Source organism: Oryctolagus cuniculus, chromosome 13, assembly GCF_051225735.1.
Source record: "Oryctolagus cuniculus isolate XC-2025 breed Fujian yellow rabbit chromosome 13, ASM5122573v1, whole genome shotgun sequence".
NCBI classification, from domain to species: Eukaryota; Metazoa; Chordata; class Mammalia; order Lagomorpha; family Leporidae; genus Oryctolagus; species Oryctolagus cuniculus.
This window is the reverse complement of record NC_142879.1, coordinates 98,531,568-98,557,042: the sequence shown is the minus strand read 5'-3', so window position 1 is coordinate 98,557,042 and position 25,475 is coordinate 98,531,568. Positions and strand designations below refer to the sequence as shown.

At 41.1% G+C, this 25,475-nt stretch overlaps 1 protein-coding gene across 9 annotated transcripts in view; it reads right to left on the bottom strand.

Annotated features, from left to right (window-relative positions):
- The window catches only part of LARP4B (La ribonucleoprotein 4B), a 108,614-nt gene that overhangs the window by 3,863 nt on the left and 79,276 nt on the right, over window positions 1-25,475 (bottom strand). For 5 of the 9 annotated variants that reach the window (XM_089311829.1, XM_089311827.1, XM_089311828.1 and 2 more), the window contains 10 exons: window positions 22,304-22,407; window positions 19,249-19,359; window positions 18,019-18,072; window positions 17,729-17,938; window positions 13,665-13,771; window positions 13,002-13,253; window positions 7,332-7,377; window positions 2,536-2,700; window positions 1,792-1,916; window positions 1,589-1,697 (listed from right to left, as the gene is read on the bottom strand). In XM_089311829.1, coding sequence (XP_089167955.1) covers window positions 1,589-1,697; window positions 1,792-1,916; window positions 2,536-2,700; window positions 7,332-7,377; window positions 13,002-13,253; window positions 13,665-13,771; window positions 17,729-17,938; window positions 18,019-18,072; window positions 19,249-19,359; window positions 22,304-22,407 — 1,283 coding nt within the window. Of the gene's footprint in view, window positions 1-1,588; window positions 1,698-1,791; window positions 1,917-2,535; window positions 2,701-7,331; window positions 7,378-13,001; window positions 13,254-13,664; window positions 13,772-17,728; window positions 17,939-18,018; window positions 18,073-19,248; window positions 19,360-22,303; window positions 22,408-24,124; window positions 24,409-25,475 lie in introns of those variants that run through there. The other 4 variants (XM_089311830.1, XM_089311831.1, XM_070056004.2 and 1 more) reach the window with 2 other exon arrangements.

Sequence of the window (25,475 nt, the reverse complement as noted above, 5' to 3'; positions counted from 1 at the left end):
AAACTGCCATCTTCCCAAGTGCTTCTACTTTGAAAAAGTTCATAAAATTCAATGATGTGTAGCTTCTATGCTGTACAACTTTCTCTCGGAGACTTGAGAAACACCTTTTAAAAATGGATAAAATTAGAAAACGGAAGTCTAAAGAAAAAAAATGAAACTTCTAGAAAAAGACACAAACACTGCTTTTTCTTGCTCTGTTTTCTTCAGAACACAAGCAGGCAACAAGCCACCACACAGTAGCCCACCACTGACAGAGAAACTTCAAAAGCAGTCTTTGCAGGGGTGGGCCCCTGCACCCAAAATGCAGGGCTTGGGTTCAAGTCCCTGTTCTGCTTGGATTCTACCTTCCTGATAATGCACATGCTTGGCAACAGCAGGTGATGCCTCAAGTAGTTGGGTTCCTGCCACCCATGTGGGAGAAGACTGAGTTCCAGGCATCTGGGGAGTGAACCGTGGATGGAAGATCTCAGTCTTTCCCTGTCTATGACTTTCAAATAAATACACAAAGAACTTCTTAAAAAAGGATTGTGACAAAGCTAAAAACTTTTTTAAAAAGTGCAACAGGTTTTCAGATAAGGGGAAGCATGAAGGTTAAATAAGAGGAAAAAAATAAAAATATTTCAGCAACTAAATCCATTTGTTAATTTTAACCTACTGATTTTTTTTTTACTCAAACTGACAATAACGGCTGCATTCCCAAATCTGACATAAAAGCTCACCCAAGATCAACCTGAGGATGACATAAATTAGACTCAAGAGGCTGGATTCACCAGAGAGAAGCTACCAGAAAGAAAGTCACTGGGATCTAAACACGCCAGACCCACAGGGTTAGAGGTTAATGTGGCACCCCCTGTCTTATTCCTGTTTTGCTTAGTTCTTTTTATTTATTTGAAAGGCAGAAAGAGAGAGCAGAAGGAGGAGGAAGAAGGAACAGAAGAAGAAGGGAGGGAGGGAAAGAGAGAAAGAGAGACAGAGAGAGAGAGAATCTTCCACCTGCTGGTTCACGTCCCAAATGGCTACAATAGCAGGGGTTGGGCCAGGCTGAAGCCAGGAACCAAGAACCCCATCTGGGTCTCCCACATGGGTAGCAGGAACTCAAGTACTTAAACCATCATTTGCTGTTTCTCGGGTACATTAGCAGGGAGTTAGATTGGAAGCAGAGAAGCTGAGACTCAAACTTGCACCCCAAAATGTGGGTATGGATGTCCCAAGTGCCATAGCACCTGCTCCTGTTTTAATTCTTTAGCACACGAGATACACACTTAGAATAAATGCTAAATCGGTCATAAATTCTATGGAAGAACAGGGGCTATGATTTCAAGTAACAGTTACTAAAGTAACAGTTATCAACCAACACTGAAATAAAAGGATGCAATGGTAGCGATAATGAGAAAGAACCAGAGTAGTTAATGGAATATTACCAGCAAATATTCTGGACATTTTGCTCAAGAAACAACACAGACACAAATAAAAATCCATCAAGTGAGAGTTGATTAAAAATTCAGCTCATGCAGAAGGAGAGCACTGTGTGTTTCTACCACACCCAAAGCTTTGCGAGTGCTAGGAGAGGCAGGGGCTAGGTACTTACTGTGGCGGCTCCATTCACCTGCACCGATTTACACGCAGTTGTAGTAACAACAGAAGGGAGTCTGTCCACACTGTGGGTTTCCCTCTGCTTTTCTACCACCTTGGGATCCCTGTAAAAATGCCACCAGATATGGAAATTTCACGCAACAGTACAGGGCACTCAACTTCGTAAACACCAATTGTTGGTAGAACAGTAATACTCACTCAGGTAAATGGACTGGGGAAGGGGATCGTTCATATGTTGCTGATACAGCACAAGAAGCCGGCAATGAGGGTTCTCTGGGGACCACTACAGGAATAGTGTTCGTACTTGCATCTGCATTGAGGCTCTGAAAACCACCAGAGTAGGTTAAGCTCACAATCAAGAAGCATTTGTCAGACCTCTGTCAAAGGAAGTACGAGTCTAACTAATGCAAGTATGGAGATCTCCAAAACCTCCCGGCACTGCTTTCTGTCTTCCTGCTGGGACAGTAGATGGAGGGAATGCGTGGTGGGTCACTGTGGAAAATGACACAGGGGTGACTCTGATCTACAGCCACGGTTGAGGACGGCTGGCCCGAGGGATGTAAGCAGGACCACTCCACAAGACCTTCCTAGGTACTTGTTAGCAGGGTTAAAAAGGGGGAAGAATCCACTCTGTTGTCTTACAGGATAAAGGTAGGTCTGAGTAACAACAATAAAAATGCAATTCAAGTTTCTGGATGACTGTATAGATTTTACCTCTGACTCCACAGTCAGCAAGGGAACGAGACGAGACGGTTGGGCCTGGGGTTCAACACTCAGTTTGTCACTCCAAATCTGTGTGACCTCTGCAAATCACTTAATCTCTCTAAACCTCTTATGCATATTTAAAAAATAATGTGGATAAGAAGCTCTATAAAGTGCTTAGCACAAAAACCAGTGCTCAGTGAATGTTAGCAGCTTTAGACTTACAATATGTTATCTTACCCTTTCTTTTGATGATCCTATTATCAAGCTAGATAGCCTGTTTTCAAACAAGTCCTCTGTCTTCAAATTGCCTGCAGCTCCAGGTAATGGGGGGAAGTTGGACAGACCCAGTTCAAAATTTGGTGATGGAGGCTTTGGTGGTGTTGGAGACTGAGTTTGGCTGCTCTGCAATAGAATAACGCTCTGTTAAGTCACACAAGTGTGCAAGCAGTGCAAGAGTAAAGCAAGGACACTTCTGAGTTCCACATTTGTCTGATCAATCTAAAACAAACAATGCACAGGTAATTCAACCACACAATGCTTCATCACACTTCAACCACCTACAGCAGACCCATTAGACTGAAATTCTAAGACTACAGCTGGCCAAGAGACAGATCAGAAAGGCCGTTAAAAAGGTGAATACACTGCACACAGTGCCCCTTCTTCATGAGTGTCAGAAACCTCTGAAGTCCAGTGCATGGAATCAGTTGACAGAAACCAGGGAAAGGCACAGGCGTGTACACAGAAAACAGAATGACCTAAAAACAAGGACGGCCTTATAAAATAACTCCATTAGACAGAAATCAGAACAGCCTGAATGTAGAATGTATCCCTGTTTATCTCCAGACAAATGTATTATACCACAGTGTGTTTATCTTAAGAGAAAAGCAATGGCACACTCTCAACTCTCTAAAGCTGTGTGTGAAATTCTACATAGATGTCGATTAAAAAAACAGGTGAACAGTAACAAAAGGCAGGAATGGAAGGAGTCTTTGGGTATCTGAAAACTGACTTATTGAAACACAGTATTTGATAACAGACCCTTCCTAGATTCTTTCAGAAGGTAAACTCTGCATAGTAACAGCCAACTGTAATTCGTAAGCTCAAGATCTCAGGAGAAAGGCAATGATATATTCTGAATAGCTATCAACTTGCTCTAACAGGCTAGAACATACTGGTAAGTACGAAGTTCCTTGGTCAAAAGATACAAGGCTGAGAAAGGGAAAATGAGCTGACATTTATGTGAATGCAAGTCCTTCTTTAGTTGGAGTGCTGAACTACCACGCCCGGGAAGCAAAGATCTGATGAATCTACCCAGCTTCAAGCTGCCAATATTTCCAGAAATTTACACCAACAGGAAGATCATTCCCCGTACGACTGGGATCTACTGAAAATTTACCTGCACTCAAGTGACAGCAGGTTAAAGAATGAAAATGGATCCATGTTGACAAAAATTCCACTGTCTGTTTTGGGCACACTTGCCTATTTCTTGCCTTTACTGTGGCAGAAATGCCTAATTTTAACTTAACTTTACTAGTCATGTGTCCTCACCGCTAAGTTTATGCTTCTTATTGACCATCTGGCTGTTGTATGATCCCCATAATCTACTATAATGAACATAATGCTCAAAATAATCTAACAAAGTTTCAGGTTACAAACAGACACTATGTTCTCAAAACAATTTTTGGAGATTTTTGAAAAACATGTGCATACGAGCTGGCATTATGGCGTAATGGGTATAGCCACCACCTGCAGAGCCAGCATCCCATGAGTGCCAGTTCAAGTCTCAGCTGCTCCATTTCTGATCCAGCTTCCAGCTAATGTACCTGGGAAAGCAGGGGAAGATGGCTTAAGTCCTCGGGCGCCTGCACCCATGAAGGCCAAGAAGTTGTTCCTGGCTCCTTGCTTCAGACTGGCCCTGCTCTGGCCATTGTGGCCATTTGGGGAGTGAACCAGTGGATGGAAGATTTCTCTCTGTTTCTCCCTCTCTCTACTTCTTTCAAATAAAACAAATCATTTTTTAAAATGTGCATGTTACTGAGATGAATGCAACTTTTCCAAAGATAAGCATTTTTAGATAGCTTGGAAAAATTTACTAAACCTTGATTTTTAGGAGCAAAAGGAGCAGGCAACAACTACCCAGGTGTTGGAGCTTGCAGAACCCAAATAGGGCTTGACTCTGAAGGCAGCATTTAGATTTTGTCAGGATTTGAATGCCTTGGAGTGAGGCATGACTGCTGCTCCTGGTCCTAAGGCATTGATCAGGCCCAAATGCTCACATCTTGGTTACTGTATATAAACTTCTGAACTTATTAGAGTATATAAGCACAATAAATGGTATAGTCTCTCTGACAAAGAGAACTTCTGAGCCATATTTCTCAATTTCTAAGTGGTTCAGCACATGAATCAAACAAAATATAACATCAACAACAACAAAAACCTAAAACAGATGTCAGTGGAACACTTCAGGGCAGGCCTAACAGTGCCAGCAGGTTTCAAAACAGATATTCAGATGCCAGCCTTGTTATTCTAAACTGCTACAAGAATTCACGAATGCCAATGGGAACTGACCAATATGAACTGCCTTACCAAAGAGTTAAAATCCTGCCACAATGCTCTCCTATTTCGTGGATTTGAAAAGTCCCATACCAACATCCATTATAGCTATATACAAATATTTTTTACAGGAGAAACTGTTCAATCAACCCAAGTAAAAAATCGCCATGTCTCATGTGCCTATCACCCACTAATTTATTACTTATTTTTGGTATTGTCCTTGTCCTATCTGTAAGTTATAGCAAAAGGCAACAATGTTTGGTTCATAGCGGATTTGTGTTAAAATACTTCAAATGGGGGTTGGTGTTGTGACACAACAGGTCAAACTGCTGCCTGTGACACCAGCAACCCACATGGGTGCCTGGGTGCCGGCTCAAGTCCTTGCTGCTCTACTAATCCAGCCCCCTGTAATGGCCTGGGAGAAGCAGTGAAAGATGGCTCAAGTGTTTGTTTGGGCCATGGCACCTACGTGGAGACCAGGAGGAAGTTACTGGCTCCTGGCTTTGGTCTGGCTCAGACCTGGCCATTGCAGTCATTTGAGGAGTAAACTAGCAGATGGAAGATCTAACTCTGTTAGCTCTGCTTTTCAAATAAATAAATTTTTTCAATGCTTCAAATGAAAAGCACTGCCAAGCAAATTTCTACACAGGAGAAGCTTATTCTACTGGTCAACACTACTAGTATTGCCTCATCCGTAGTTTTGCTTTCCGGCATGTTCAGTTTCCCTCCCCCGCCCGCCATTAATCACAGTTCCAAGATTTTAAGTGGCGAATTTGAGATATAGTGCCAGTTTGAAACTATGTGCCGTTCTGAGTAGCATGTACATTTCTTGCTCTGATTCACTGCATCCTGTGCAGGGAGTGAATCACCCCTCTGTCCAGTGTATCCAGGCTGGATGCTATCACACTGATTAGTCACTTAGTAGCAATCCTAGTTTTCAGATTAACTGTAGTGGAATCATAGTGCTTTTGTTCACATAGCCCATATTTTACTTAATAGTGGTCTCAAAGTGCAAACTGATGACACCGGCAATTCAGATCTGCCAAAGAGCAGCCACAAACTGGCCTTCAGTGAAAAGATGAAAGTTCTTGAGTTTCTAAGAAAAACAAAATCAAATCTGAAGTTGCTAATACTGACAGTAAGGATGAATCTTCTCTCGGTGAAATTATGAAGAAGGAAAATTAAACTCTTGTGCTATTTTTTGCTGTTGCACTTCAAACACTGAGGCAGGAGACAGGTAAAGGTTAACTGAGGAAACTGAAAAGCTAATTCCAAAACTCTTTCATGGTCTATTTCTCTCCTGTCTGCCTCCCTTATCTGCAACCTTGAGGCAGGAGACCAAAAAAAAAAAAAAAAAAAAAAAAATCTCCTCCACTTAGAAGCTGTATACATATAAGATAATGGCCAGATGGCCTACACACCAGGTGACTTCAAAACCACAGTAAGGGCCCCTTGGCCAAGACCAACTCCTAAGAAATCACAGCCCTCATTATCCTCAGGGCCTCAAGTCTCAGTCTCACACTGAGTTTCGATTCTTGGGTCACTTCTACTCTCTTAAAAAAGCACACTTTCAGGGCCGGTACTGTGGTGTAGCAGGTAGGGCTGCTGCCTGCAGTGCCGGCATCCCATATTGGCGCTGCTTTGGGTCCTGGCTGTGCCTCTTCCAATCCAGCTCTCTGCTATGGTCTGGGATAGCAATGGAGGATGGCCCAGGTCCTTGGGCCCCTGCACCTGTGTGGGAGACCCGGAGGAAGCTCCTGGCTCCTGGCTTCAGATCGGCGCAGCTCCAGCCATTGTGGCTCATTGGGGAATGAACCAGTGGATGGAAGACCTTTCTCTCTCTCTCTCTCTCTCTCTTTTTTTTTAAAGTGTACTTTCTTTTCCTATAGTAAACTTTTGCTGTTATACTTACCGTGTGAGCTTCATTTGAAGCTGAGGCATTGTTTGAGGCTCAAAAGAACCTGTACCTTGTCATAACCTTCCTACTCCCTACTCCTACAATAACAGTGAACACTATAAATGCTTAGTTAAGGTGGAAAAGGCACTAAATTGAAGGATGGCTATTATCTGCTATCTCGGGTTTTCACCGAGGTTTTGGAACATAACCCCAAGAATCAGGGGATACTGAATACTACATTCTAAATTCTACAACAGGGCTACCCAAACAGAAGAACTGGTCTGGACACCAGTACAGAGACTGCACTATGTGCAAGAATAAGTTCTTGACTGCACCTATTCCATAGGACACATGTTTACCCACTGTGGAAAAAATACTCAGGAAACTAGGACCTGCACCATGTCCTCCTCTTTAGGCTATCAAAAATCAGTTACCACTTAATGAATATCATGCTAAGAGAAAAAAAATCATTTGAAATGCTTCTTCTCATGTCTTCACCTTATTTACTCCAATAAATCTCATGTCTGTTTAATAGGAATTACATTTAAATGTCATAAAAGTGACATATGCTGTACGTACTCACCGTAAACTTCTCCTCCCTTTTCTTCCTATAGCCAAAGGAATTTTTCCTAGAGGAGCAGAAAGCAAAAAGACTTATTTTTTTCCTGGCTGGACAATTGGTCATTGAGCATTATGCTTGTGCTCACATATTTAAAGCATGCATCAATTTAGTCTTTGTTACTCTGTAATTGTTCAAAGATGACCCAATTCTCAGATCTGAATCTTGGGTCCAGAGTTGTGGTGCAGTGGGTAAAACTGCTGCCTTTGACGCTGGAATCCCATATGGATGCTGGTTCATGTCCTGCTGCTCCACTTCCAATCCAGCTTTCTATTATCGTGCCTGGGAAAGCAGCGGAAGATGGCCCAAGTGCTTGTGTCCCTGGACCCACATGAGAGACTCAGAAGCAGCTCCTGGCTCCTGGCTTTGGTCTGTCCCAGCCCTGGATATTGCAGCCATTTGGGGATGAACCAGTGGATAGAAGAGATCTCTCTGTCTCTCTCTCTGTATCTCTGCCTTTCAAATAAATAAATAAATAAATAAACCTTTAAGAAACAGAAGTATAGTTAAAACATAAAAACTTTATGGAAAAGTTTTAAATCTTAGGTTCCTATAGGTAAATAAAATAACATCTGGGGCCAGTGCTGTGGTGTAGCAGGTTAAGCTGTAGTGCTGGCATCCAATAGGGGTGCCAGTTTGAGTCTCAGCGGCTTCACTTCCAATCCAGCTCTCTGCTATGGCCTGGGAAAGCTGTAGAAGATGGCCCAAGTCCTTGGGCCTCTGTACCCATGTGGGAGACCCAAAAGAAGCCCCTGGTTTCTGGCTTTGGATTGGTGCAGCTCAGACTATTGCGGCCATTTGAGTAGTGAACTAGCAGATGGAAGACCTCCCTCTCTCTCTCTCTGCCTCTCTGTAACTCTTTCAAATAAATAAATCTTTAAATAAAAAAAATTACTATAAGAATTAACTTAGGGGCTACTCAACATTATTTAAAGATATTAATATTCATTCAGTTGGAATAAAAAGGTATATAAAATCTGATACTAAACTAATAGGAAACTTGTTAAAAATGGTAGTGAAAGGTTATCAAATGCAAATTTGCTTGATACTAAAACTTAAAAAGACCCCAAATAACCCATCCCACACTCCTTCACCCCTTAGTTTTATATACTACTGCTTTCAATGGCTTATCTTCTACCACAAAAATCACATAATGATCTCTAGATTCCAAGAATTATCTCTTTTATCCTACTTGCTGGCCTTCTGAACAGTGCTCTAGATTCTTGTCACTCTAAATTAGACCTCCTGTAGGTAGCAAGGTTATATCATACATGGCAGTTTATAACTGTATAAACATTTTATTAAGTGGTGACTTCACATTGGGTCCTTAGGATCCTAAGATGGCTAAGACACGTAGACCTGGACTAGTCACATATTACTTTCAATTTATAATTTTATATTTATCCATTATTTTAACTAAACACAAAGACTTCCCAAGGGCCTTTTATAAAGGGACTTCAAAAAAGTTTATGGAGGGGCCAGTGCTGTGGCATAGCAGGTAAAGCCGCTGCCTGCAATGCCAGCATCCCATAAGGGCTCTGGTTCGAGTCCCAGCTGCTCCATTTCAACTCCCGGCTGCTCCATTTCTGATCCAGCTGCCTGCTAATGTGCCTGGGAAAGCAGTGGAAGATGGCCCAAGTGCTTAGGCTCCTGCACACATGTGGGAGACCCAGAGGAAGCTCTTGGCTCCTGGCTTCGGTCTGGCCCAACCCAGGACACTGAAGCCATTTGGGGGTGAACCAATGGATAGAAGAGATCTCTCTCTCTCTCTCCCTTTCAAATAAATAAATAAATAAATAAATAAATAAATAAATAAATCTTTAAGAAACAGAAGTATAATTAAAACATAAACAACTCCGGCCGTTGCGGCCATTTGGGGAGTGAAACAGCAGATGGAGGATTTCTCTCTGCCTCTACCTCTGCTTCTCTGTGACTCTGCCTTTCAAACAAATAAATAAATCTTTAAAAAAGAAAAGTTTAGGCCGGTGCCATGGCACACTTGGCTAATCCTCCGCCTGTGGCTCTGGCACCCCGGGTTCTAGTCCCAGTTGGGGCGCCGGGTACTAGTCCTGGTTGCTCCTCTTCCAGTCCAGCTCTCTGCTGTGGCCCGGGAGGGCAGTGGAGGATGGCCCAAGTGCTTGGGTCCCTGCACCTGCTTGGGAGACTGGGAGGAAGTACCCGGCTCCTGGCTTTGGATCTGTGCAGTACTGGTCGTTGTGGCCATTAGGGGAGTGAACCAATGGAAGGAAGACCTTTCTCTGTCTCTCTCTCTCACTGTGTATAACTCTACCTGTCAAATAAAAAAAAAAGTTTATGGAGAAATGGAATTAAAAGAAAAGTTTAGGGGCTGACGTTGTGGCACAGTGGATTAAGCCGCCACTTGCTATGTCTGCATCTCATATTGGAGGCTAGCTCACATCCTGCCTGATTGCTTCTGATCCACTTCCTGTTAATACGCCAGAGAAAGTAGTGGAAAGTAGCCCAAGTAATTGGGCCCCTGCTACTGATGTGGGAGACCTGGATGGAGCTCCAGACTCCTGGCTTTTGAGGCCATCTGGGGAGTGAACCAGAGCATGGAAGATATCTCTTCCTCTCTTTCTCTCCCTGCTTTTCCTTATCCCTGTCTCTCTGCCTTTCAAATAAACAAGATTGTTTTATTCTGCTACCGAAAGAGAGAGAGAGAGAGAGAGAGAGAGAGAGAGAGAAAAGTGAAATCAATGCATATAAGGGGTTTCAAGAAATTCATCACAATGAGCATTACAAAGAAAATGACAGAACTAAACTTTTTTTTCAAAATACATTTAATTCCATTTTCTATGAATTTTTGGAAATACCTTCATAATGTATAAGATGGAAAGAAGATTAGAGATAATATTCACAACTGCCTTTACAGAAAACCAAAAAGTAGTCTTGTCTAAGATGACAAAGCTAACAAGTAGAATGAGCTTAGATCCCCTCAACTTCTCAGTCAAACATGGGATGCTCTCTGAACCCTTCTGGTAGCCCCTCAAGCAGAAGTAAGACACAAGCTGTTGGGATTTTGGAACAAAGTCAGGCCACCTCCTGCAGAAAATCTGCTCTCTCCTTATGTAGCAAAGCATTCTGGAAATAGCTCCTGGCTGTCGACTACTAGGCCCTGGGTGAGACTAAATGCTTGACTATGGCACATCAAATGACAAAGAGACCTCGGCTGGCTATCACGGATGGGGCACTAACCTATAAAAAGCTGGGCACAAATGCTAACCATTGACTGTCTTACAAGGTTGGTGCTTGGCCATTCAGTGACCAGTTCTCCTTCACCTTAATCCATACTTAGGGCATTCGTGGGGCCTGTGTTGAGAGACAGTGATGGGCCGGCATTACAGATATTCATGCACACTGTATAGAATGGCCTCAGGATCACTCCCCAGAAGGCCAGGAAACTTTCCCAGTGGGCAGAACTCTGGATGCACTGTGTCTGGACTTGGGAATGTAGAAAGAGTAGATCTGTACTAGCTCAAGAGACAGGAGCTTGTATCTGGCTGGATGAGAGATTTCTAGGAGTTGGAACTCAAAGCTTGATAACAAGGAGATCTGGGAGAATGAGTGTGGGATGGACAGTATGAGCATGTGTGTTGTGAGTACTGTCCAGAGGAAAGGAAGAAATCGTGCAGAAGCTCAACCCAGGGGCAACCCGACCACAGTCGTTCTAGTCCCTGGGGAGTGCAGAAGCTACGCTTTGCTGGAATAGACCTGTGTCCTGGATACAGATGTGACCACCATGGGGTTCTAGCAGCATCACTCTCGGCAGACCTAATCAAAGACTTTCCTCACCCTAATCAAAGACTTTCCTCACCCTCATGGTGCTCCATGTGTTCGACCTAGAAACCTGCTGGCTATCAGACTCCATTATTGAGAATCCAGGCAGGCCAAGTGAAGACTCAGCTACAGTTCTGGGAGGAAGGGGAAGTGTGTGATTCAACGTAGCACCACAGCCAGAGGCATGGTTCTGGCACCGTAAGGAGAAATCTCTGTTATACTGCAGAGTTAGTACTTCTTTCAACTCAGAATACTGTTGGTTTGAGTATCTTATTTCCAAAGAGAAATGCTTCTGTAAGGTGAGGAGCTAACAGTGGTTCCATTGAGACAGAAACAGAAACAGTCACCTGGCATATGGAGTTCTTCATCATACTAAATCCAGCCAGGGTGAAAAGCCCTGCAGTTGGCTGGCGCCATGGCTCACTTGGCTAATCCTCCACCTGCGGTGCTGGCACCCTGGGTTCTAGTCTCGGTTGGGATGCCAGATTCTGTCCCGGTTGCTCCTTTTCCAGTTCAGCTCTCTGCTGTGGCCCGGGAGGGCAATGGAGGATGGCCCAAGTGCTTGGGCCCTGCACCCACGTGGGAGACCAGGAGAAACACCTGGCTCCTGGCTTTGGATCGGTGCAGTATGCTGGCTGTGGCGGCCATTTGGGGGGTGAACCAACGGAAGGAAGACCTTTCTCTCTCTCTCTCTCTCTGTGTCTAACTCTGCCTGTCAAAAAAAAAAAAAAAAAAAAAAAAAAAAAAAAAAAAAAAAAAAAAAAAAAAAGGTCCTGCAGTTGACTATTGTACAGGGTGAGGGAGAAAAGCATGCCTGGACCCTGGGTATCCTGCAGAGTGCCTCTTACCCACCCCTACCTGCAATGGGGAAACAAGGTGCGACATGACCAGTGTGCATCAGTTCCTTCAATAAGGAAGATCTAGATCGCCCTTCTCATTTAAGAGCCCTGAGCACTCAATGCTTCATCTGAAGACAGAGGAAACATAAGACAAAGTAGAAGAAGAAAGTTACAAATATTAACTGTGGCTTCATGAACAATTACAGAAACAAAGACTGTGGAAGCTATGCATGCTTTCTCAGGAGCGCCATGTGTATTTATCAGTATATGTTAACTAAACTCTTCACTGTTTATTGTTTGTGGCTACAATTAGGGATTATTTAAGGGACAGCATAACTTACTTGTTGTGGACAAAGTGAGACTCTATATTTACGTAAAATCAACATCTGTTAGGCACAAGCATAAACGTGTAATTGCTACCATTTGTATACTGATGAAGGATATACAAGGTGATTGGATAATCCAAGTGGCATACCTTATTGGTTAACAAGTTACTGTCTCTCAGCTTCAAACCCACTTTTTATTAATATGTTGTGATAATGTGGCTGAGATTCTGCAAACCTCATTTTCCTCACTGCCCACTGGAAAATGAGCAAGGTGAGGAGCCCACTGGACAGAGCTTGGAGGGCATCCTTTGTCAGAGGCCAGCGACAACCACCAAGGTGAGACTGTAGGCACAAACAATGGAGTCTAGGAGCTGATGAGCTCCAAAATTCTTTGCAAATAATGACTGTGACCTCAAATAGTTCCACTTCATCTACACTTCTCATGGAACAATTTCATACTACAAAAAAGATGAAACAATCTAAATCTTTGCTCTAATGTAACCGCAAACAGCAATTGCATAAACTCCTTGATGTTTATAGCCTTCAGTTTGGCTTTCTGTGATGTATGTGAAAATATTATAAAACAAATCTAAATTTAAAAATTTAAAAACATTAATATTTTATGACAGAAATATAGTTTACATTTAGCAAACCTTATGTAGACAACTCACCTTCCTCTCCCTAAACCAGGAGAGGATTCAAGACTACCTGGCTCCACGCGCCCAGTTCCAATCTCTCTCTTGGCATAAGCTGAGGGGTTTTGTATTCGTGTTCTAGTTTGCCCTGTTTGCCTTGTCTGTGGGCTCCGGACACCATTAATTAATCGATCTGCAGTGAAGTTAAATATTGAAGGACTTTCTAATAGCCCAGGGCCTCTGTCTGCACTAGGAATCGCATGGCGCAGATGAGACTTAGTAGGATTCCTGAAAATAAAATGTATGTGCTCAGTTATGAATCAAATAAGGCATTACATAGTAAGCATGCTAGTGCGATATCTATGCTAAAATCTGCTTCCTCTTTTTATAAAGATTTGTTATTTAGAATAGCTAACACTCAAAGGCCCTCCTTTGCTGTTTGTAAGTCCAAGTCCAACCTAAAAATAAGGCATATATAGGGCAAGCTGCCCACAAGTCTTCTCTGCAGAGAATCTAACCTTTATGTAGGAAACTGTAGCACTAATTTGATTGTTTCATTTTTACAGAATGTTGACATTGGCTTTGAACAGTTTTTACCTCTTGTGAACATTACTAGTGGTCAAATATATCTCTTATTACAGATGCTGAAAAACAATAAACATGAAGCAAACAAACTTTTGAACCACTGACAGAACTTGCCTGCTTCTGGGAGGATACTGTCTGAGTGAAGTCAGAGGAGAGGCTGCAGGTTTGAAGGTTGGAGACGTAAACCCGTTTATAAATCCAGTATTTGGAAATGGAGTTACCTATATTCAATAACAAACAAGTAAACCATCCATAAAACAGATTTCAATTTGGTTAATATTATCATATCTTGTGGTAACCTTGGTAATTTCTTAGTCTTGTCGGGGATGCTATATTCTACGTTATACCTAAAAATAACCGCAGATTGGCAGAGCATTTTATAAGATTATTAGTAATGGCTAAGATTTATTGAACACTCATAACAACCAAGCCAGTTCGAAGAACTTTTCTGCATCATCTCAGTTAATACTTATAACAATTCAAGGAGCAAGATAATTTCTACATGTAGAAATTGACATTAAGATAGAACTCTGCATAAGATCACATGGGATCCATGAAGACAAGGACCTTGAGACAAGTACTGTCTGTAATGTTTAAACTAACTGTTAGTAAGAACACCATCTGCATTACTAGTAAGAATTAATTCTTGGGGTCGGCATTGTGCCATAAGGGGTTAAGCTGCAACCTGCAATGCTGGCATCCCACATGGGTGCTGACTTATGTCCCGGGGACTCCATTCTGATCCAGCTCCCTGCTAATCACCTGGGAAAGCAGCGAAATATGGCCCAATGTGGGAAACCCAAATGAGGCTCCTGCCACTGGCCTGGCCCAGCCCCAGCTATTGCAGCCGTTTGGAGAGTGAACCAGCAGATGGAAAATCTGCCTCTCCCTCTCTCTAACTTTGCCTTTCTTTTTTTTTTTTTTTTTTTGACAGGCAGAGTGGACAGTGAGAGAGAAAGAGAGAGAAAGGTCTTCCTTTGCCGTTGGTTCACCCTCCAATGGCCGCCGCTGCAGCCGGCGCACCGCGCTGATCCGATGGCAGGAGTCAGGATCCAGGTGCTTTTCCTGGTCTCCCATGGGGTGCAGGGCCCAAGCACCTGGGCCATCCTCCACTGCACTCCCTGGCCATAGCAGAGAGCTGGCCTGGAAGAGGGGCAACCGGGACAGAATCCGGCGCCCCAACCGGGACTAGAACCCGGTGTGCCGGCGCCGCAAGGTGGAGGATTAGCCTATTGAGCCACGGCGCCGGCTCTCTAACTTTGCCTTTCAAACAAAGTAAGTCTTTTTTAAAAATAGAAGTAAATCTTTATTTTTAATAACTTTATCAAAATTCATCAAATTTCTCAATTTAGGGCCATCTATATACTTACTGCTACAAACTGCTTATTTTACAATCACAGCCTTTTAGAGCACTATTATTTTAACCTTTAGTTTCATGCACATCTTGCTCTAAAGATCAGGATATTTTTAGATCATTAACAATTTAAGTGATATATGGCATACAAATATAGCAGAGTTCTTAATCCACTGTTGTGGCCATTTGGGGAGTGAACCAGCAGACAGAGGATCTCCCCCACCCTGCCCTTGCTGCTCTGCATTTCAAATAAATAAATAAATACATCTTTAAAAGTATATATTAACCTTTCTCTCTGTCTCTCTCTCTCACTATCCACTCTGCCTGTCAATATATATATATATATATATAAAGCTCAGAATTCTAAGTATCGGCCAGCTGATAATAAAACTTAGTGCTGAGTGGGTGGGTACAGAGGGAAGAAACACCAAGTTCCTAAAGTTGTACTTAGGAAATGCATGAAGTCTGAATTCCTTAAGCAAAAGGTTTCAGGGGAAAGGGAACCAGTGTTGAAATAGTTAAATAACCAGACCCAACAGGAAGCTATAATTGAAAAAAGGGATATTAGAGACAGGTTAGGACCAAAATAATTCTCCAATTTAAAAGAGAAAAATTTCAAAGCAAGAAAAAAAAATGCTTCACATTTTCTTAAAATTTCTAATTCACTGTTTGAGAAACTGTATTGTCAGCAAGAATCAGACAAATTCAAATTATATTACACCAGAAGGGCCATCAATTCAAACTTGAATTCTGGAGACTGTAAATCATGGTAATGCCAATAAGGACTAGCCATTTCACACTAAGAAAATTTCCACACAGAACTGTGATGTTTCATTAATAATCCTCAAGAGTTGAAAAATAAAATTGGCTGTTAACACAATAATTTAATATCAAAACCTACTGGGAATGAACAAGTGCCCTCTCTTCATTTTTGCTCAAACACAATGTTTAAGAAAAGTAAGAGAGCTTTAGTGGAGGGTTCTGACCTCTCATTCTCAGACTTGGTCCAAACGACCATCATAAACAGCAACCTGAACATAAAACACAAGTTGAGGACATAACTAACCCAGGATCCCAAGCGAGCCCAGTACAGACTAGGGATTAAATGGAGAAATGGGAGAAATAACTGACTGCAGGAAGAAGTGAATAGGAAATATTTTTTCAATAGCATGAGTCTACAGATTATACTTCCTCTTTGGTCCTCTTGACATATTTCCAGAAAGGGAACTAAACTACCCTGAGTACACCTTTACAGAATGTAGCAATACTTTTTTAAAAGCAGCACAGTTTCTTACCACTGGGAGTCATTCAAATAAGAAATAACTGAATTTTAATCACTTGTATGCCAAGCATTTTTTTTATTGCAGTGGTTAAAACTTTTGGTTATGGGCCCCTTTGGGAATTCCTCCTAATTTGTTTCTGTCCCTGCCTGCCCTTCATTTTGCTATAAGAGCTACAGTTTCCTCTTCTTAGAAACCTTAGATGACTTCCTCTAAGCCACAAGGTAAAAGCCCACCCATCTCAGGAAAATGGCTAAGAAACTGGGCAGTCTGGCTCGAATCATTCAGCAGCCCCACTCCCTAGCTCCCTGCACACGTTCTATACTTTAGCTTAGAAACACTCTCTCTAATCCATAACCATCTGTGTGCTTTAGGGCATGAAATTTATTTTCATGAAGGTTCCTTCTGATAACCCGAAAAACTCAACTTCAGTGACAGCACAGTACCTGATAACCCTCTGAATTATTAAGTTTAATGGCATTTTGTATTTGTGACTTTATTGCAATTATCACCTGCTTGATGTATGTCTTTTCTACTCTGAGGCTTTTCACAGATATATATTTTTACTTTCTAGATTATATCAGGCAATAGCAATCCAAGTTTCATCAACACTTTTTCTCTCAAAGTCTTTGTTTTCCATATGTATCCTCTTCTGCCTGTCAGTGGTAACATCTCTGGATGACAGGGTATCTGGCTCTCAGTCATTTGACCTTGAGTACCAACTTGGTCCACAGTCATATCCTGGACATGAACTCTTACCAAAGCTATTAACTCAATACCTGCTTTCTGACGATAATCTATGCATTTTACCCTTCTATCTCTCTTATTCAAACTAAACCTGCAGTGCTACCTCATATAAATCTCCTTTCATCTTCTCCTCTTAACCCATACCTAAACTTCAAGAATGCTTCTATTAAATACTACTGATTCTCACATATCCCACTCTAAGTCCAAGGCGGAAGCCTCCTGATCTTCCTATTATCTATAGCAGCTTAGCTGAAGCAAATGATGGAATCCATTAGAAATTTATAAATCCCAACCACAGCCCTTAACACAGGCCAAAGTTTGGGAAAAAAAATAATAATCATATTAAACCAGCTCAAAGGCTGGTATGAGAAGTAAAATAAAGCTTGTGAGATAGCATAGGTTCTACTTGTCTTTGACTGTTATAAGCCTATTAAAGTACCTCTTTAACAAATCTCCCTTCCATTTCCTTTTGTGTTCAAAAGGTCATCAGCTACACTAGAGCTCTTATTACATACTGTGTCTTTGAAGGAAAAAAAAAAAAGCTGGACAGAAGGGGAAATGCGCTGGGCAAGGACTATGAGATCAAGATCATAGCATTTCAAAGTTTTTTCAAGCAAATGGCTCAGTTCTTATCACCCAATTAAAACTCAAAACCCACAATATAACCTGAAGGTTTATTTTTGGAATGGCAAATTGCATACTTATCTGGCTCCCATATTAGACTAGGCTTTTAATCCTTTAAAGTACCCGTGTCTATCATACATAGTTCTGTGAGTAAACTCCACGTAAAGACTTACCAAGGGTGGATCGAGATAGCTATGCGTTGTTGACCATGTCTGGGGGGCAATCAGGCTGTACAGAGGAAACTGTTGTTGGGGACTGTATACTGGAGGTAAATAAAATGATGTTGTGTAACGCTGCTGTGTATAAAGGTTCATGTCGAGAGGTCTAAATCCATTCTTTGGCAAAAACGTGTTTATAGCTATTGCCTTTGCTTTTATCCGCGCCTGTTTGAAAATATTTAAGTTCCTATTAGAATACTTAAGAACAAGTTAGAAAATAAAGCACAACCAAGAGTCTTGTTTACCTTAATTGGTTTTCCTTGAAAAGTTTTGACTTCTTCTCGCAGGTATTTGTAAGCCTATGAGCAAAATCAACAAAAATATCATTCTGTTAATCTTTCACTAAGATAGACTGATAATCAGTTCAAAAGATCAAATAAAAAATTAAATAGCTACCCTATGGTGGACAAGACCTAGCACAGTGATGACTTTTTTTGGGCCACAGATCCTTAATATAACATCACAAGAGCTAGGGAATTCTAGCCAAAAGTCTCAGAAACAAGATTTGTGCACAGTTTCGTTAAATATTAATAGATACTATCAAGTCTCACAAAGACCAAATGCTGAGAATCTTGCCCAAGGGGAAAATGATGACAACTGAGTTCCAATTTTGAAACCAAGATTACGCAGTTCAGTAGTAGAAATGCTGGGGAGGAAGGAAGGCTGGATTCATAGTTTATTCAAGTAATTATGTGTGTGTGTATATATATATATATATATATATATACACACATGTAGATATATATATGGCTCCTTGCTCTTCTCCAAATCAAATCTACATTAACCTCCTTATATAACTCTGAAGGCTCTGACACTCTGACTCAACCTCAACCAACCACACTCATCAGGCAGGTCAGCAGAGCTCGCTCTATTCCACAAACATGGTGATTATGATCTCCCATTCTCCCCCTTTCCCCTCCTATCCAACTAAAATCCATATTTCAGGTTTTTTCTCTTCTAAACCTCAATAGCATTTACACAATTTAACACTTTATAGCACCAAGACATTTGTTAATTTGTTTTTCCCAAATAAGATGCTTACTTTAAAGGCAAGAAAATAAATTACTTAACTTCTTATGTCTCCTTAAGGAGCTCACTTCTCATTACCCTTAAAAGCCTCTTTGTCACACACAATGATGATATAAAGATTAAGGTAAGGTTAAAATTTCCAAAAGGCCTTTGCAAACAGTAAAATCTTTCTCTGCCCAGATTTAAGAACAGAACTGATTTTCCTAGGTGGTTTACCTTAACAATTTCTTTAAGGAAGTAATGTCACATGTTTCTTATATGGCTACAAAACTTACCTATAAAAATACACACATTTAAGTTTCCATAACTTGATTTTATCTGCAGCTTACATTCAAACACCACCACAATACGAGAATAATCTCAATGTCCAAATTTAGTCCCATTATATACTAGTAATAAGCACTGGTAAACTATGTACTTCATGAGTACTAGTGGGAAGAACCTACCTGCTGTGCATCAGCTTCTGTTTCAAACGTAATAAACCAATTATCATTATAGGCAAATTCACAGTTTATAAATTTCGGTAAATTATTTCCTTTAAATAGTGCTTCTACTTCCTATAGGAAATAGAGAGGTTAAAATTTAATTCTTAATTATGTCACTTTTGTCCTCATCAAAATTTTTACAATGCATAACTCTTAAGGGCACATCCTTAAAGTCTAACATATGTCAATGTGTTTCAAAACAGGCTAAAAGTTTCAGTGGGGTTTCCAGAATCAGAATCACAATAGCATAGGAAGATAACACAGTTCATTGATAGTTGTTCCATTAAGCTACATTAATGTTAAAAACATATTACCATCATATCACTCAGCTAATAAATACACTTTAAAACAAAGATAAAATATGCGAAAAATCAGGGTTTTTAGGCACTGGACATCAGGCAGTAAAGGAGAATGATCCCTCAGAAAGGGGACATTAACAAGACAAGCCCCTAAAGTGCCCAGCTGCCCACTGTTGAGTTTTGAGGCAGCAAGAGCAAGAAGGGTAAGTGCAGACTCGAGACCTCTGCCCTGGGTCTTTAGCCTGAGGCTGCGAACAACCACCTGAAATGGTTAGTGGGTGCAGCTCCAGAGTGAGCTCACTGGGAGGGGAATGGCGGTCTTTCCACCAGCCAGAGCAGAAAACTTTACTAAATTCACAGGATTTCAGGTAGGATTACTGAGAAGGGTATCATCTCAACAGGGGGATCAAACAGTCCAAGAACAAAGGCTCCTCTGATTCCATCTTACAAATACTAAATATTCCTTAAACATCAAACGGGTTCTAGGTTAACAAACTTCATTTCCAAGCAAAGTTCAAAAAACTTATCAAAATATTCAGGATCCAGTAAATTTCAAAATGCATGGAAAAAATTACCAAGTATGCCAAGAATCAGAAAAAAATATGGCCTTTAGTGAAAGATCTATCAAATCAGATCTATAAATGATGTGGGTGACAAAAAGACAGGAACATTAAGATATATATTCCATTGGATTATACATATTCCATATGCTGAAAAAGGTAAAGATTTAAACAGAAATATGGACATTTTTTTGACAGGCAGAGTTAGAGAGAGAGAGAGAGAGAGAGAGAGAGAGAAAGAAAGGTCTTCCTTCCGTTGGTTCACCCCCTAAATGGCCACTATGGCCGGCATGCTGCTCCAATCCAAAGCCAGGAGCCAGGTGCTTCCTCCTGGTCTCCCATGCGGGTGCAGGGCCCAAGCACTTGGGCCATCCTCCACTGCCTTCCCAGGCCACAGCAGAGACTGCGAACAAAACCAGCACCCCAACCGGGACTAGAACCCGCAGTGCCGGCCGACATGGACATTTAAAAACAAAAATCCACACTGAATTTCTGGAGATGCAAAATACAATGCCTGAAATTGGGAAGTACACTGAATAGGATTAATAACTAGATACTTTCCGAAGGGAAAAGAGAGAAAATATTTAATGAAATAATGGCATAATGAACTTCAAGTACAAGAAACTAGAAAGCTATACCAAGACACATTGCAATCAAATTGCTTAAAACCAGTGATAAAAATCTTTTTTAAAAAATGTCTGACATTAAAAGGTTAGAAATGGAAAACTGGAAGAAATTTGTTGTAAGGTAAAAAGAAATGGCATTATGCTAAATACAGAAGGATACTGCTAAGTTAAAGGTGTCAATTATAAAGCTTAAAGCAATCATTAAAAATAATTATATCTAATAAGCCAAAAAAGGGAGACACAAATACTTACTTTCTTGTACTTGAGAAAGAAAGAGAGAAAGGTCTTCCTTCTATTGGTTCACCCCCCCCACACACACACACCAAATGGCCGCTATGGCCGGCACGCTATGCCAATCGGAAGCCAGGAGCCAGGTGCTGCCTCTTGGTCTCCCATGTGGGTGCAGGGCCCAAGCACTTGGGCCATCCTCCACTGCCTTCCTGGGCCACAGCAGAGAGGTGGACTGGAAGAGGAGCAACCGGGACAGAACCGGTGCCCCAACCCGGACTAGAACCTGGGGTGCCGGCACCGCAGGTGAAGGATTAGCCTAATGAGCTGCAGCGCTGGCCCTATATTCAAAATCTTAATAAGGGGAAAATATAATCTTTATTTTCTTCTCTCCAAGTATTATAATACGGGTCTAGTAAAAACTATTTGAACTGAACAGAAAAGACACTTTTTAGAACAAGATCATTCTTATAGAGTGACATAATTCTTAGGGCTGGCACTGTGGCAGATAATGCCTACAGTGCCAGCAGCCTATAGGGCCACTGGTTCATGTTCCAGCTACTCTACTTCCCATCCACCTCCCTACTAATGGCCTGGGAATGGTCCAAGGGTTTGGGCTCCTGCCACACATGTGGGTGATGCAGATGACGCTCTTGAGTTCAGCCTGGCCCAGTGCTGGCAGTCGTCTGGGCAGAGAACTAGCAGATGGAAGTTCTTTCTTTATCTTTCCTATCTCTCTCTGTAACTCTTTCAAAATAAACAAATAAATCTTTAAAAAAATTAATTTACCAAACAGTATGGATCTCTCAAATTATTATATAAGCTACTGGTTCTCTAGGGATGGTCTCCATATTCCATTTTCACAATAAAAGAGCAAACACCCTCGCTTGTATCCGCAGCAACTGCACTGGTGCTAAGAGAGTGCTTCACAATGACCTGCTGTCATAAAAATATTTCTTCTGGAAAGTTATTTATCATAAAATGCTCAGTTCTTACTGAATAAAATTTTTTTCATTTTTAATGTCTAAATACTGAAATACATAAAACTTATTTTTTAAATGTAAAGTGTATAAAGTATAGCTGAGATCAAAGGTTTGAGAATAATTTCCACATACAAGTGAATCAGATTGTAATGATCAAAGTGTGTAAATCTTAGAAAAACAGTGAGATTCTAAGTACTTAAAAACAAATCCTCCAAACCACACATGTTGGCGGGGGCAGGGAGGGGAGGGTGGGAAAGGGATACACACACAAAAACGCACAGGAAAATGTTTAAGTACCCCTCACAGGGGAAATTACTTACTTCCACAGGGGTAGATTCAGATATTTCTCGCAATATTACTATGCAACGATTTTGATTTGGCCTTACTTTTTCTCCCTTCTCATCCACCTGGACTAAAGGTAAAGCTAGAAAGAGAAGAAAAATCAAAGGTAAAACACAAATATTAGAACATGATAATCCAATGGAATGTATTACACTGTGACACTAAATGGGTTAAAGAAACTATATACAAAAAGCAAAGTAAAAAGCCCATAGAATAAAAAGTATATTAAAATACAGGGTTAATGGCTTTCTCCTTTCTACAAGACCTGAAAATAATTTTGTCTTGCAACTTTTTAGTTATAAATAGTTCGAAGACTCACACAAAATTCCTGAGTACCCTTCACCCAGCTCTCCCTAGAGTTATATGTGACAGCATTATTACATAAATGTGACACATTGCCAACCAAGGATGCCAAAGTTGGTGTAGTACTTCTATCTCATCAACAGGCCCAATTCAGATTCCACAAGTTTTTACATACACTGGTTTGTGTCTTGGTGTCATTTCTATGAAATTATGTTATGTGTAGATTCAAATCACAACCTGTTGTGATCACAATCAAGGATCAGAGGTGTCCATTAGCAAAGAGACACAATATACCAATATTAGGAATAAAAGTGGTTATTATCACTGCAGGTTTATCAGCATTAAAAGGATCATAAGGTAAATACCATGATAAATTTCACACCAAGAAACCTGACAACTTACATGAAACAGAAATGTTTTTTGCAAGGCACAAACTATTAAATATCACTCTAGAAGAAAGAAGTAATTGGAAAAGACCTGATTCTATGAAAGAAATGGAATTTGAAATTTTCCCACAAAGAAATTCAAGGCCCACACGGTTTCACTGGAGAATTCTAGCAAACGTTTAAGAAAAAAAATACCAATTCATTAGTACAAATATTTCAGAAAATTACAGAAGAGTGAATGCTTTCCAATCCAATTCATCGAGCCAGCAGATCTCTGATGTCCAAACTAACCAAACACATTACAGAAACAAATAACCTACAGACCAGTATCTATCATAGACACAGATGCAAAATGTTTTAATAAATGTTGGAAAACTGAATAATATATAAAAGTGGTAGTAAAACAGAGTGAAATCAGTAAGAAAAATCTGACTTCTCAACTAAAAATCAAGCAACTTAATTCACCATATTAATGATTTAAAAAAAGCAATCATCTCACAGCTGTAGGAAAAAAAGTACTTAGCAGGGCCAATGTGTGACAGAAGGTTAAGCCTCTGCCTGCAGCGTCAGCATCCCATATGGGTGCCAAGTACCAGCTGGTCTGCTTCCCATCCAGCTCCCTGCTAATGCTTCTGAGAAAGCAGCAGAACATGGCCCAAGTACATGTGGGAGTCCCAGAAGAAGCTCCTGGCTCTTGGCTTTAGCCTGTCCCAGCCCTGGCAATAGTAGCCATTTGGGAGAGTGAACCAGTGGATTGAAGATTCTCTCTCTTTTTTTTTTCTCTCTCTCTGCCTTTTAAATAAATGAATAAATCTTTAAAAAAAAAAAAAAAAAGGAAAAACAGAAAAAGTATTTGGCAAATCTAATACTCACTCCTGATAAAAAATTTTCAGAAGTCTAGGAACAGAAGAGAGCTTCCTCAACCAGACAACTATCTCCTATGGAAAACTTACTGTCTCCTAATAATGTGATACTGAATACTTCTCCCCTCCACCCCCCAGTTAACCAACAAAGCAAAGCAATGTGCTGACTCCATTTCCATTCACCGTTGTATTATGGAGGTTCTAGTTAGTTCACTAATCTAAGAAACAGAAATTTAAGGCATACAGATAGGTTTAAAGGGTAAAACTTTTTATTCATAGACAATAAGCTTATTTATTAAAAATAAATAAATGAGAAGGTGGCACGGGCCTTGGCTGTTCCTCTTCAGATCCAGCTCTCTGCTTATGGCCTGGGAAGGCAGTGGAGGATGCCCCAAGTGTTTGGGCCCCTGCTACCATAAAGGAGACCCAGAAGAAGCTCCTGGCTCCTGGCTTTGGATTGGCCCAGCTCTTGCAGCCATTTGGGAAGTGAACCAGTGGATGAATGACCACTCTCTCTGTCTCTCCCTTTCTCTGTAATAAATAAATAAATAAACCTTTAAAAATAAATAATATAAATTACAATTTATTGAGTTTAGCTAGGTTTTAGTATACAATTAACATGTAAAAATGAGTTGCATTTCTATACAAAGGCAGTTCAAAAAGTTCATTGATGAGGCCAGTGATGTGGTGTAGTGGGTAAAGCTGCCGCCAGCAGTGCCAGCATCCCATATTGACGCCAGTTCAAGTCCTGACTGCTCCACTTCCAATCCAGCCCTCTGCTATGGCCTGGGAAAACAGCAGAAGATGGCTCAAGTCCTTGGGCCCCTGCACTCACATGGGAGACCCAGAAGAAGCTCCTGGCTCCTGAATTCGGATCAGCACAGCTCTGGCCATTGTGGCCATCTGGGGAATGAACCAGCAGATGGAAGACCTCTCTCTTTCTGTCTCTGCCTCTCTGTTAACTCTTTCAAATAAATAAATAAATCTAAAGAAAAAAGTTCACGGAAAATGGAATTTACACCAGTTTTATTTTGGTGTAAATAAAACTTAGAAGTAGAAGCATAGTTTTTCCATAATACGCATTTTTCTTCAATTTTCTGAAGACTCCTCAAATACACTAAGCTGATAATTAAAACAGAAAATATTTACAGTAGCATTAAGGATATAAAACTAATTAGTTTTGGCTGGCGCCGTGGCTCAATCGGCTAATCCTCCGCCTTGTGGCGCCGGCACACCAGGTTCTAGTCCTGGTCGGGGCGCCGGATTCTGTCCGGTTGCCCCTCTTCCAGGCCAGTTCTCTGTTGTGGCCCGGGAGTGCAGTGGAGGATGGCCCAAGTCCTTGGGCCCTGCACCTGCATGGGAGACCAGGAAAAGCACCTGGCTCCTGGCTTCGGATCAGCGCGATGCGCCGGCCACGGTGACCATTGGAGGGTGAACCAACGGCAAAAGGAAGACCTTTCTCTCTGTCTCTCTCTCTCACTGTCCACTCTGCCTGTCAAAAATAAAAAAAAAAAAAATTAATTAGTTTTAAATTAGATAAAAGATATGAAAGGTCTATATGCACAAAACTACAAACCACTGCTAAAGCTAAGACATAA